Source organism: Perca fluviatilis, chromosome 15 (genome assembly GCF_010015445.1).
Source record: "Perca fluviatilis chromosome 15, GENO_Pfluv_1.0, whole genome shotgun sequence".
Classification (NCBI taxonomy): domain Eukaryota; kingdom Metazoa; phylum Chordata; class Actinopteri; order Perciformes; family Percidae; genus Perca; species Perca fluviatilis.
The window spans coordinates 33,748,119-33,760,846 of NC_053126.1; the positions used below are offsets into that span (position 1 = coordinate 33,748,119).

General features: G+C 37.5%; 1 protein-coding gene and 1 pseudogene across 2 annotated transcripts; both read left to right on the plus strand.

Moving 5' to 3' along the window:
- The first annotated feature begins 1,548 nt into the window (after positions 1 to 1,548).
- LOC120573877 lies at positions 1,549 to 6,219 on the plus strand. Of its 2 annotated transcripts, XM_039823766.1 has the most exons (8): positions 1,549 to 1,830; positions 2,244 to 2,469; positions 2,784 to 2,949; positions 3,204 to 3,286; positions 3,395 to 3,568; positions 3,659 to 3,763; positions 4,010 to 4,093; positions 4,232 to 6,219. In XM_039823766.1, exons 1-8 carry the CDS (start codon positions 1,574 to 1,576, stop codon positions 5,084 to 5,086), a joined length of 1,950 nt encoding a protein of 649 aa, XP_039679700.1. In that variant the 5' UTR covers positions 1,549 to 1,573; the 3' UTR covers positions 5,087 to 6,219. The 2 variants fall into 2 exon arrangements, with proteins under 2 accessions (XP_039679700.1, XP_039679701.1); XM_039823767.1 differs by having other exon boundaries at positions 3,659 to 4,093.
- A 2,403-nt stretch (positions 6,220 to 8,622) lies between these two features.
- LOC120575013 lies at positions 8,623 to 12,489 on the plus strand (annotated as a pseudogene).
- The last annotated feature ends 239 nt before the right edge of the window (positions 12,490 to 12,728 follow it).

Here is a 12,728-nt window from a genome sequence, read left to right on the forward strand (position 1 = left end):
CCTTTTAATTAACTGTGAAGATGGTTTTCCACAGTCATAACATCAGAAATCTGATTTTCATTTTCAAATTTGCATTTTTAAAATCTGTAATACACATTTAAAACGCTATACTTTGTGTTATTACCTTGGCTATAAAGTACCTGAAAAAGATAAGAAATGAATGCTGCAGTGAGGGTGTTTGTAATATAGGTCTTGGTCTTAAGATTGTGGTGGCAAATTTTACATTTTTATTTCTTCTGACCAAGTTAATCAATTATTACAGCAAATGTAAAAACGTTGTTTAAATTTGCTATGTTTTTGGCAAACTTTAGAATATAAGTCTGAACTTTTCCTGATAATGAGAAAAATTCTGAAAGAAAGAAATACAGAATCAATTGTTCTTTAAACAACATAAAACACTATAAAAAATGTTTTATCTCTCCTAATGACACAATTCCATGTAATAACAGTCAAACCACAAAACAACAAAATAATTACCAAATACATTTTTTAAAAAAATGTTTTTTTTGTAATAATAACCAAAGTTAAAATTTTAAACATGTTCTACATTAATATGAAGTTCCTTCATTTGTAGGACTTGCAGGTAAACAGTATTCACACTGAACTACATTTAATATATTTAATACCTGTTTTTTGCATTTAGCTCACTGAGAGACAGGATTCTACCCAAGCATCAGAAACATCTTCCGAAAATAGTGGTCCAGATAGCCTCTTTTTTCGTCAATAAGCCGACAGGCCCATGTTTTTTTTATGGACACTAAGGAGTGGAGCGACCTGAGAAACATTACAGGTTGGGCACCAGTTTAAAGATCTGCACTGGACAAATATAATCTCAAAAGGAATACAATCTGTACATCCATACTGCAGCATTGCTTTTAAAAGGCACACCGTGAAAAATAAAATGTCCAAAAGAAAAGGACCTTTATTTAGTTGCCTGGGATACTGCACATTTTCAGATTGCCCAGTTTGTGTAGAGGTCACTCTGAGGGATGAGAGTACCCTGAAGGCCTGGGTGACCTTTCAGGGAGAGGAGGTCTGTCACAGTATGGAAGAATTAAAAAGAAGATATGTACGAGCTGATAACAAAGACTTTTTTGGAAAGCAACTTGAATCAGTGCTTCCAAGGGCCTTACATTTGCAGTGTATGGACAAAATCCAACCTAAAGTCTTTGAATCAGGATGCAGAGACCAGGCACCTACAGCTGCAGTCCTCAAAAACATAGCCTACATGACACGAAAGAAATGCAGAAGGCATGACAACGAAATACTAAGTCTTCTCAAAATGGTGGAGGAAAAAACAGATGAAGACAATGAAGTTCTCCAAAAGGTGATCTTGCACCCCAAAGGAGTCATGCTGTGGTCCAAAAACACAATCGGACTGTTCCATCAACGATGCAGGGATGATATTGTGTATATTGACGCCACAGGAAGTATTGTGCAAAAAGCGCGAGGGAAATCAGCACCTTTTTATGTGTATGAGTTGGTGGTGAGGCATCCTATTAAAGGATCCTCCCCTATCCCTGTTGCAACGTATGTCACCTGCCAACACACCACTGCATCAGTGTTATTTTTTATGGAGTCTTTTCAAACAGATTACTACAAGTTGTTTGGAAGGAAATCTGTGAGGAGACCTGTGATGATAATCTGTGATGGGTCCCTTGTTCTGATGCAAGCTGTTGCCTACAGTTTTTGTAAACATTCTTTGGAGAGCTTGCTCAGTGTGTACTATGACATTGTCACTGGACAGTTGAAAGAGGTCATGAATATGCCAATTCTTCATCGCTGCCTAAGCCACATCATGAAGAATGCCAAAGTGTTCTGCAAGAAACAGTAAGTTGATTATATATTGTGTTGTCATACATGGTTATTCACAAAAAATAATTAATTCACTTTTTAATAAACAATGGGATGGACATGGTCATGGTTTACAATGGAACGATTCTTTAAAAGGTGAAACATAGAACCACAAACTCACAAAAGTAGTTAATATCAAAATAGTTTAAAGTAGTGAATATAATTCAATAGTTGTCTTTAACTAAAAATTAGGTTACACTTTATTTTAAGGTGTCTTTCTTACACTGTAAATAATTCTGCTTGTGTATTGAAGGTCTGTAATGTTACTTTACGTTACAAAGAGAACCAAAAACTGACACATGACAATGATCAACTTTTGTTTTCTTCTGAGAGTATTCATGTTTTTTGTCTGTAATACATGTTAAACTTACATTTATCATGTTTGTCAGTTCCCCCAAACACTACAGACTGTCCATGCATCTTTTTGGCCTCCTGACAAGTGCTGCCACACTGATGGAAATGGATGACATTATTACAAGCATGGCAGTCCTGTTCTCAAGTCCTCAGAGTGGTGACAACGTGGAAAAACACTTCCAAAACCTTCAGAACAGGTTGCAAACAATTGGCTTTTCTGAAAGCAGTGACCGTGCAGAAAATGCTGAAAATGACTTTGAGGTTTGTCTGATTTGTGCATTATACAGCTGTATGTTTCTGGTTCACTTCAATGTAGTTATAACATACTTATATCATGGTGTATGATGTTAGCTTGACACTGCAATTAGGTTAGGGCACTGTTGCTAATTTGGGGTGACACAGCATGAAGTGTCATGTAGCATTGGCTTTATGTGATGACATATGTGCTTAAAAATCCGTAACTCATGATTTCATATAGCATGATACAGTATATATTTCCCTCCCTTTTATGGAACCACACTTAATAATCCAGTTGTTTGCTTAAATACAGACTGAAACTATCTGTTAATTTGCAGATCAATCTGGGGCACACAACATTTCATACTCATTTTGCGGAAATAGTGGCAAACGCACCTGTAGATGTAAAGGGTGAGCCAAATGAGTATCATTCACCTACATTCATGCCTAACCTGGTGAAATATTTCCTACCTCAGGCAGTTTTGTGGTCTGGTCTTATGCTGGGTAAGTGACAACTTATTTTTGAGGATTGCTTGGGGTGAGGTTGTGGGATTTGAACAAAGGCATATATTTGACAATGTTACAGCCGTAATGTTAAAACAAAAAAAAAATCAACTTAATTCAACATTTCATTACCTGATTGTAGTGAAATAAAACACGATATGGCATATTTGATCCATTCATTTGTGTTCACTGCGGTAAATAATATGTTGTGGGTAATCATCATTTTAAGGTCTAAATTATTTACTTTAATATAGGTGATCTTGGCCGCCATGGAAAAGGACCAGCCTACAATCATTTTTCCAAGATCTTTATGCGATGCAGTCAGTCAGGCACACAGGTACATGTTTGATAATATCTTACACAGTGAATACATAACTTGTACAAAATGACATGCATAATATGTGTACTCTTTAACTCTCATTAATTATTTTATCCAATAATGTAGAACTACACTGAGGACAACAAGACTCAGGCTATAATGGAGAAAAGCCAATGGGATCTGAAAAAAATTAGATTCCAGAGACGTCGTCTCACAAGGCTTGACGACTTTGTACAGATTTATCAGCAGACACATAATGCTCTCTTGATGGAGTTCTCTGACTCAACACGCAAGAGAAAAGTAAGTTTATTGAAATTTTTACCTTCAGTATAAGTACTTACCTGCACTTATTTCTTAAATAATCCTTCCAATGAATCTGCTTTATTTAAGACATACAGGGTAAATGTTGAGCGCTGGAGAAAAAGGAAGCCTTCCAAGAAAGGCATCTATGTGTCACCAATAAAGAAGAGTTTCCCATTCAGGACAACAAAAGTGGTATTAAAGTATCATATAAAATATTATCACACTTCATTGTTCCTTACAATTTTAAATAACAATATAGATACGGTTTATATTATACTTTATAACATTTAAAACATATTCCGTTTTATTTCATAATATTCCAAATCCAGATTTGAAATAAATGCACTAATAAATTAATGATTTTCGAAGCCACAAATGTAATTTTAGTTTATGTGATGTGAGAAATATATCTTCCTGTATGTGATGTGAATGGTTTAGGCTCCAGTCAAAGGACGCAAACCAGGTTTGGAGAGACCACAGACAGTGACTGACACCAGCTCGACAGGACCCAAGTCGGAAAAGGTATGACTTCAATAAGAATTTACACTTTTTAGGGTGAATAATTGATGATCGATCTATCTATCTATCTATCTATCTATCTATCTATCTATCTATCTATCTATCTATCAGGCTTTGAAAAAACACATATCTGTTCCACAGGAACCTTTAAGGAGCACTGACATCCCAAAAAAACCTGGGAGTACAACAACATCTGTAAATAAAAACTATGGACCATGCTGGCAAGGAGCAGACCCCTCAGAAAAGAAATCTGCAGCAAGACTACAAAGGCCTCCACAGGTCCCAAAACATAGCAAAATGACTGCTGTTCTTCATCCGTACCACTGGCTTAGCTGTGATGAGATAGATTTTGCATCATACTTGCTTGCAAGCGAGTACCCTCACATTCATGGCTTTCAGTCAAGTGTTTTATTTAGTGTTTTACATAAGGGAGGGATTGTGGGTACTCCAAGCAGCCCATTTGTGCAAATTTTACACACTGGGAACAACCACTGGGTAACTGCTAGCAACCTGTTTTGTCGGAACAATCAGGTTTGCATTTATGACAGTCTTTCGACAGTGCTAAACAACAAAGACAAACAAGTTTTGTCATGGTTAATAAGGCCAAAGGAAGACAAATTTACAGTTATTTACCCTGGTGTCCAACATCAGTCGAATTGTAGTAACTGTGGTTTGTTTGCAATTGCTTTTGCATTTGCATTGTGCTGCAACCTGAGGCCAGAAAACTGCAAGTTCCGTGAGGGCCGGTTGAGGACTGAACTTTTAACTTCCTTCAAGAAAGGACAAATCCATTTTAAAACAGAGCCAAGAGTTGGTGCTCCAAAGTCAGGACAAACACATGTGAATGTGTACTGCATATGCAGGACTGCACACTGCAGTGAAGTAATGGTAGAATGTTCTTTGTGCAAGGGGTGGTATCATCCTAACTGTGTGAACATACCACAAAATGCCATTAGTGGGGATGATGACTGGAATTGCCACAACTGTACTGGCTAAATATAAAAAAGAAATGACATTTTCTTGCATTCAATTTAGGAAGTCCAATTTAGGAATTTCTTGAATTCACTTACATTTTTCATTGCTTTGATTATTCAGTGTGCCGATGTGCAATCGGCACAATGACTATTGTTTCTCATACTTTTAATATTATTCCGCCAGTTTTTTGTCCCGCTTAGGCTCACGAAGCGTTGCCAACACGCGCACACAAATGACATCATCACGTGTGTAACGTTCGGGAATGGTGTGCTATGTGTTTTGTAAGAGATTTGCCGCACGGTTTTCACGAAATCGGCCTAAAAAACGTGAAAAATTGTCCCATAGACTTGAATGGGGAATCGCTTAACATCGCTCAAAACAAGCCCCGTTTGGGACCATGCTGTATCGCCATACTTTAATGTAGAAAAAAGATTAAAAGTTTAAACCGAAGACAAGATTTTGGCGTTTATTGGGCTGAATGGGCTTTCGGATATCAAGCACGTTTTCTACGAAATCACAGTTTACGTATCGTCGTCTTTTCAGACCGTTTCAGATTTTCCCATGTGTGTGTATGGGGCCGAAATGTTGAGAGTTAGAGTGGGAGTCAGTGTGGAGCTGAAGTACGATTCTCGGAATTTTTTCCAAACAAATTGCTCTCCCTTCTACAGTTTTCACTCTTCATACATCATACTTGGTCAAAATGTAGGAAATCTTGTGGCGGTCGCAGACATGTGACTATGGAATCCCCCGGACGTACACTGCCGATAGAAAAAATGGAGTTACAGTACGATTCGCTGAAATTTATTTCCAAACAAATTGCTCTCTCCCGTGCAATTTTCATTCTACATACATCATAGTTGGTCAAAATGTAGGAAATCTGAAGGATGCAGATGGTTCCCTGTTTGTTAGCTGCTCTGTGTCCCATATATTTCATACCACAAACATAAAAACCACATCAATGCGTTCGCCAGACTTTTATCTCTCTGGTGATCATAATATTTTGCCGTTTGGACCCATGGTTTTTGACTTACAGAACAAACTTTAGAGTATTAATTATCATTACATGTTGGACCCATGGAAGACACTGTCTCCCCCTCCCTACCCCTGCACTGTGGAAATCACCATAGCAACAAGTTCTGACACAAACACATTCTATCATGGAGACTTCTGGAAGGAAGGGAGGGAGAAAGAGAGGGAGGAAGGGAGAGAGGAAGGCAAGGAGGGAGGGAGGGAGGGATAGAGGAGGGAAAAGAGAGAAGGAGAGAGAGGGAGAAGAGAAGAGGGTGAAAGAGGGAGGGACGCACACACACACACACACACACATGACATCCTGTCAAACATAAATCTCCCTCCTCTAACACACACACTCACACACACACACACTACACAATTCTCTCACACACACACTCACACACGAAGGCTCTCTCACACACACACACACACATAGATCTCTCTCACACACACGCACACACACACACAGACTCTCACACACACGCACACACACACACACTCACTCACTCACACACACTCACACACACTCACTCACTCACACACACACACACACACACACATACAAACACACACACACATCATCGCTAAACCCACCAGACTCCATGTAAATAAACAGTCATTTAAGCATCGTAAAACACACTACATTAAAAGTCGACAGAAACAAAATAAAACTATAAAAAGCCGTTTTTGGTCTTCTCTACACTTTTCCAACCATCACAACTCTAGTGTTGGTTGAAATAAACACATAGGTTACCGAGATACATGTGAAAATGTGTTGGCTCTATTCACGCTAAAAGTACTATTTTTTGAATGGAGCCTTGTGGGTTTAGCGCTAGCTACTTCATAGCTGTTTCTAGTAAACAGAAAGGTCTTAAATAGGTTTTAAAAAGGTATAGCTCTAAAAGGTTAAGACAATTAACACTTCACCATTAAATCAACACTGTATGTATTTAAAATTTAAGCAAATTATATATATATAGAATTGCTGAGGCTTGTGTCGCTAAACCCACCAGACTCCATGTAAATAATCAGTACTTTAAGCATCCTGAATCCACAAGACTCCATGTAAATAATCAGGACTTTAAGCATCCTGAACCCACAAGACTCCATGTAAATAATCAGTACTTTAAGCATCCTAAATCCATCAAACTCCTATTCGTATTCGTTTTCTCTCTCTCTCTCTCTCTCTCTCTCTCTCTCTCTCTCTCTCTCTCTCTCTCTCTCTCTCTCTGTGACAGTGTGACATATGTATCTACTTAGCTAGTGTTATTGAGATGTGCACCAAGTAGTAGGCACACATTGTTTCCCTACCATTTAAAATTGTCTATTTAAAGTAGCCATGTAAAGTGAACATTTTATTGTATTTTATTTATTTTTATTAGCAGGGTCTAAGGAATACATGGCATTTTTATTTATGTTCATGCATGTGTGTGGTCTTTTTCGATAAGTTTCTAAAAGTTTATGATGTTCATAAAAAAATGGCTCGAATAAGCAAATTATGTTTTTAAAAAAATCATATAGTATTTCAGTGTGATAAATCACGTAGTCTTAATCATTTCTTGGCAGTAAAGTATGTACTGTACAATTTCATGTGTGGAAAAGGAGTCTTTATACACCTGTGAAGTCACTTAACGCGTGACATATCTCCCAAACGCTACTGTAAAATGGTTTCAAATGAGGTGTGCATAGTGTATGGGACGTCCTGTATCACAACTGACCATTCTTTTTTCTACTTATTAGAAATGAGGTCAATATAGGCCTCCAAAGTCGAATAACGTACATATCTCCAAAATGCTACTGTAAAATGGTTTCAAATGACTTGTGCATAGTGTATGGGACGTCCTGTATCACAACTGACCATTCTTTTTTTCTACTTATTAGAAATGAGGTCAATATAGGCCTCCAAAGTCGAATAACGTGACATATCTCCAAATGTTGTTGTTGTAAAGTAAATCCTTCTGCCATCATGTTTTCTTCTTGTGTTGTTTAACAGCAATGAACTGGTGAATTTATTTTTTTAAATTTGTGCCTCCAAAATTCTGTTCCATGCCCCTGGCCCTGCATCCTGGTAGCCTTTAAAAGTACTTTTAAACTGTTCCATCTGTTTTCAGCCTTTGCTTTTGCTTTCTGCTTACTAGCTGCAACTCTACATTTACTGTACAGACATGAGAGTAGTATCAATCTGGAATCATCTAAGTAATAATCACACTAAAATGTCTGTTTCTTCACCAGACTACAACAGTGTGGTCCCGACCATACTTTTCTCTTCTTCTGTTGATATCCCAAGTGTAACGCTTAGCCTTTAAACTATTATTTATTTTGGGGATTCTCAATTAATTTTTTATGAATTAACTAAAAAGAAACTGATTGACACTGGTGAATAAGCCTTTCACTGGCCAATTTGAATTGCATTGGCTAGCTCAGTGACGTGGTTGTCTCTTCTTCAGGGAGGGAACTAGAAGCTAGACTCATATATATATAATAAAATGATGAGATGGAAATTAAAATACTCAGAACAAGACATCCACAGAGACAAGACTTTAAAGATGAGCGACTCTTCCAAGAAAGAAGGTGACAGTCTGCTGCCTGGTAAATATATTTATTCTACAGTACTACAGTTCATTGCAGTGTCTGGAGTTTCATATATGGAACAATATTTGTTTTCTTAAACATGAGCCAGCAACTCATTAACAGCTCATTCTCTTTTTAACCTGTCTTTGGGGATCAATGATATTTTGAGACAACTTTGAACTAATTTGAACTGAACTATTTTTCAATATTCATTAAAAATACAACTGAAATGTTGAGTTTCGTAGTGTATCTATCTGCAGTGGAGAGTTTTATTATCTGCACACAACTGGATTAAGCAGCATTTTAGAGAATATCTAAGATTTTAGTTAGATGTTAGTTAGTTGATGTTTGCAGATACTTTTCTTTCTTTCTTTATCTAATCCTTTATCATATCCATCACTAACAAATGGTAAATTGATTGCAAGTTAAACTTAGGTTAATAACTTGTTTTAATGTTAAAAAACAAGGAAATGATGTTTACTCATTATTAGTTATGCTTTAATTTGTTGTTTTGACAGTTTATTGTTTCACACTTCTTTTTTATATTATAAGTGTTTGTTAATAATTAAGAAATAAATTATAAACCAGCAATAAACATTATTTGGATGGCTTTTATAAAGTTGTAACTGGTGTTTATAATACCTTGTTAATGGTTAATACTTTGTAAAGCATTTATACACTGTAGCATCCAGTCAATATTGAGAAGGCCAGAACTGATGGTTAAATGACCTTTATTGCCGTCCGTGTCATCAACCAACGTAAGAGCTGGGTAAAACAAATAAACCATGCATTACCGTCACATTTCAACCATTACACAGCTCCTTACATTATTTTCAATACGTTAACATTATCAAATTATACATTTCACGATAACATTTGAAATAGCTCAAATATATTTCTCATTAACTCTACGAACCTTGTTCCCCAATTGACCGAAGCTAAATCTTGTAGTTTTAACTGTTTTTCCGTGGCATTTTACAGTTTTTGACCATGAACCTTTTCAGACTTTTCTTTCGTCTTCTTCGCCGTTTTTTGTCAAGCTGATTTCCGTTACCATGCTTCCGGTTTCTGTGGTTACCAAAATAAAAGCTTGATACCGTAATAATAAAACATTGTAGCGTAGCTATAGTCAAAATAGTGTTTAACTACCCTGTTGGCCTTTACATACACATTATTTACATATTATCAGTGCACAAAGAATTTTAAAAATATTCTTAAATTACTTTATGTGACATGTTTTTTTAACTGTTGGATGAATTGTTGGGAGTGAAGACAAATTTTGAGAGTACAACTCACATATATGTTTGCATGAGTTACTTTAATATGATTACCAGCGGTGGAAGGTAACAAAGTACATTTACTCCAGTACTGTAATTCAGTCCAAATGTTGAGGTACTTGTAATTTACTTGAGTCTTTTCTTTTCATGCCACTTTCTACTTCTACTCTGCTACATTTCAGATAGAAATATTGTACTTTATACTCCACTACATTCATCTGTTACAGCTTTAGTTACTAGTTACTTTACACATTAAGATTTCTGCACACAAAACTCATGTAGTTTATAAAATTTGATATTTTATTGAAATGATTGGACCATTAAACACACAACTGTTTGGATCCTTTACACTTTCTAAAATGTATATACTTTCAAATCTTGCTAGCTGTTACACATTACCAACCCTGCCTTTAACATAAATACTGGGCTCATTTGGGACATTAGACCGTGTTCTGATAACTTCTTCCACCGCTGATGATCACATTGGTGGGACTTTATCGTTACCGGCCAATATAACCTCCCACTCCTTGGCAAAACAAGGGGTGTGAAGTATCATGTGCCAGATGGTGTCCAGGCGGACACATCCGGGTTGTGCACAGACATTGTCAGGGGCAAGAGTTAATGAGTTACTAATATTGTTGCTTAAAAATCTGCAATTTAGATGTTTAAAGCACATTAAATACTGAAGGAGGTGAAGTGGCATTTGAAATGAAGATCTGAACTTCCACTTTAAATTTAAACACTGAATGAACTTTAAGTGAAAGTGCTAGTTTGTCGATGCAGTCTCAAAGAGAGGTGTTCTCTTAAAAATGCAATATTAATTTATTGGATATTTCAAATTTGACATTGAATCCGAGCACTGACCTGCACAGCCAGCGATTAGAACACATAAACAAATAATCACAGACAACTGCTCCTTAAAATGTCATAAAATGTAACCAGCATTACCAATTAATCACTCATCACTCACTTATTTTCAACCGCTTATCCGGTGTTGGGTCGCGGGGCAGTGGCTCTAGCAGGGGACCCCAGACTTGTGTCCTGTGTCTTCGACCGAGGTATCCTCCGAGCTGGATGTGCCGGGGCATCCTTTATTGGAGATCTTTAACGTCTGGAGTTTTTGGAGCCTGTTGGCTATCCAGGCTGTCTCTGCAATTCCTTTGAAAGGGGAGGCCCCATGTTTGCAGAGTTTTCTCTTTGTTTAAAGAGTCCACATGGTTAGGTTCCCACATTAGGCTAACAGGCAGCTTGCAGCAACTTCATATTTACTGTACACAATCTTTTATTTTCCTAGGATAGCGAAGGCATGACCTACCCTGCCTTTGATCAGCTTACCCTGGTATTCTTATACTAACCAATCCCACTCCTCTTCTAAAACTAACCAAAGTAACCAAAGTAACCAAAGTAACCAACCTAACCAACGAAGGCAACCAATACTACCTATCAGAGGCACAGCAGGTTGGGGTATGACTTCACCATTGGCAAAATTGGCTTACCGTAGAGAAATGATAGTGGAATCAATCTGAATCTAAACATCTGACTCACAAACTCATAGATTGTCATAGATTTGAGCGTTTGACATAACATCATGACAGAGGCAATTCTTTCTATACTAACGTCTATAAAACTTTCCAGCAGAGCTGAGGATTGTCCTGCTCGGGATGGTCGGAGTTGTGAAGAGTTTTTCAGGAAACACCATCCTGGGTCAGAAGAACCTATTTGACTCAAAGCCCAGTCTATCTGCTCTCACAGAGAAGTGCCAGAAGGAAATAGGGAATATTAACAACCAAAATGTGGTTGTTGTTACGCATTATCAAAACAGAAGAGGAAATTCTGAGAGAGATCAAGAAATCTATCAATCTTGCCGAACCTGGTCCTCATGTGTTCCTGATAGTGCTGAGTATGAGAGATAAATACACAAAGAAAGAAGAAGACATGGTGAAAAGCATTCGCAATACTTTTGGCAAAAACACCATGGATTACACTATGGTGTTGTTCACCCATGGAGAAGAAGGTACCAAGATAGAGGACTTTTTTCGTGACAATGAAAATATCCACGAGTTAATCAAAAAGTGCAAGTATGGATACCATCTTCTGACCATCCTGAACAGGTCCCTGAGCTACTGAAGAAGATCAACGATAAGGTTCAGGCAGCAAAAGGAAGATACTACACCGCTGAGATGCTCCAAGAGGCTGAAACTGCCTTACAACAACAGGTACAAAATGCCCCAGAAGGAGGAACACAACCCAATCAAGCTGCTATTCAAACTGCAGGTTATTCTGGTATGGGTGTTGGGTGTCTGTTTGGGTATCTTGCTGGTGAGGGTCAGATAACGTCTACCATAGGAGCAGCACTAGGAGCCGTAGGGGGTGGACTCCTGTGTGCTGCAGTGGCATGTGTAGTGATACTCGCCAAAAAAAAGTGCAAATGCAGCAAAACATGTTGTTGTCTTGTTTAAGCTGATCAGACCAATTCTTATAAATGAAAATACTGTAAAGGGGGAAATGATGGTGTGGTTTGTATATTTAGTTATTTCTGTTTTGTTTTAATGCCTTTTAATTCAAAGTAGCCTAACAAGGGCCATTCTCACAGTAGGTGAGTTAGCTACATTTGCTGGTGATTGGTTGTGGGCTGACCTAAACCTTTTATGTTTTATCACCCAGCTTAGATGAATGTAGAATGCACAGCGTTTGGGCTCTGACCTCGTCATCCCCAATGAGGAAGTGAATAATAACTTCCACACTGACAGTCGTCTTTCAGATACTAAATTACTAAATTACTAAATTACGGCCTTCATAAAGAG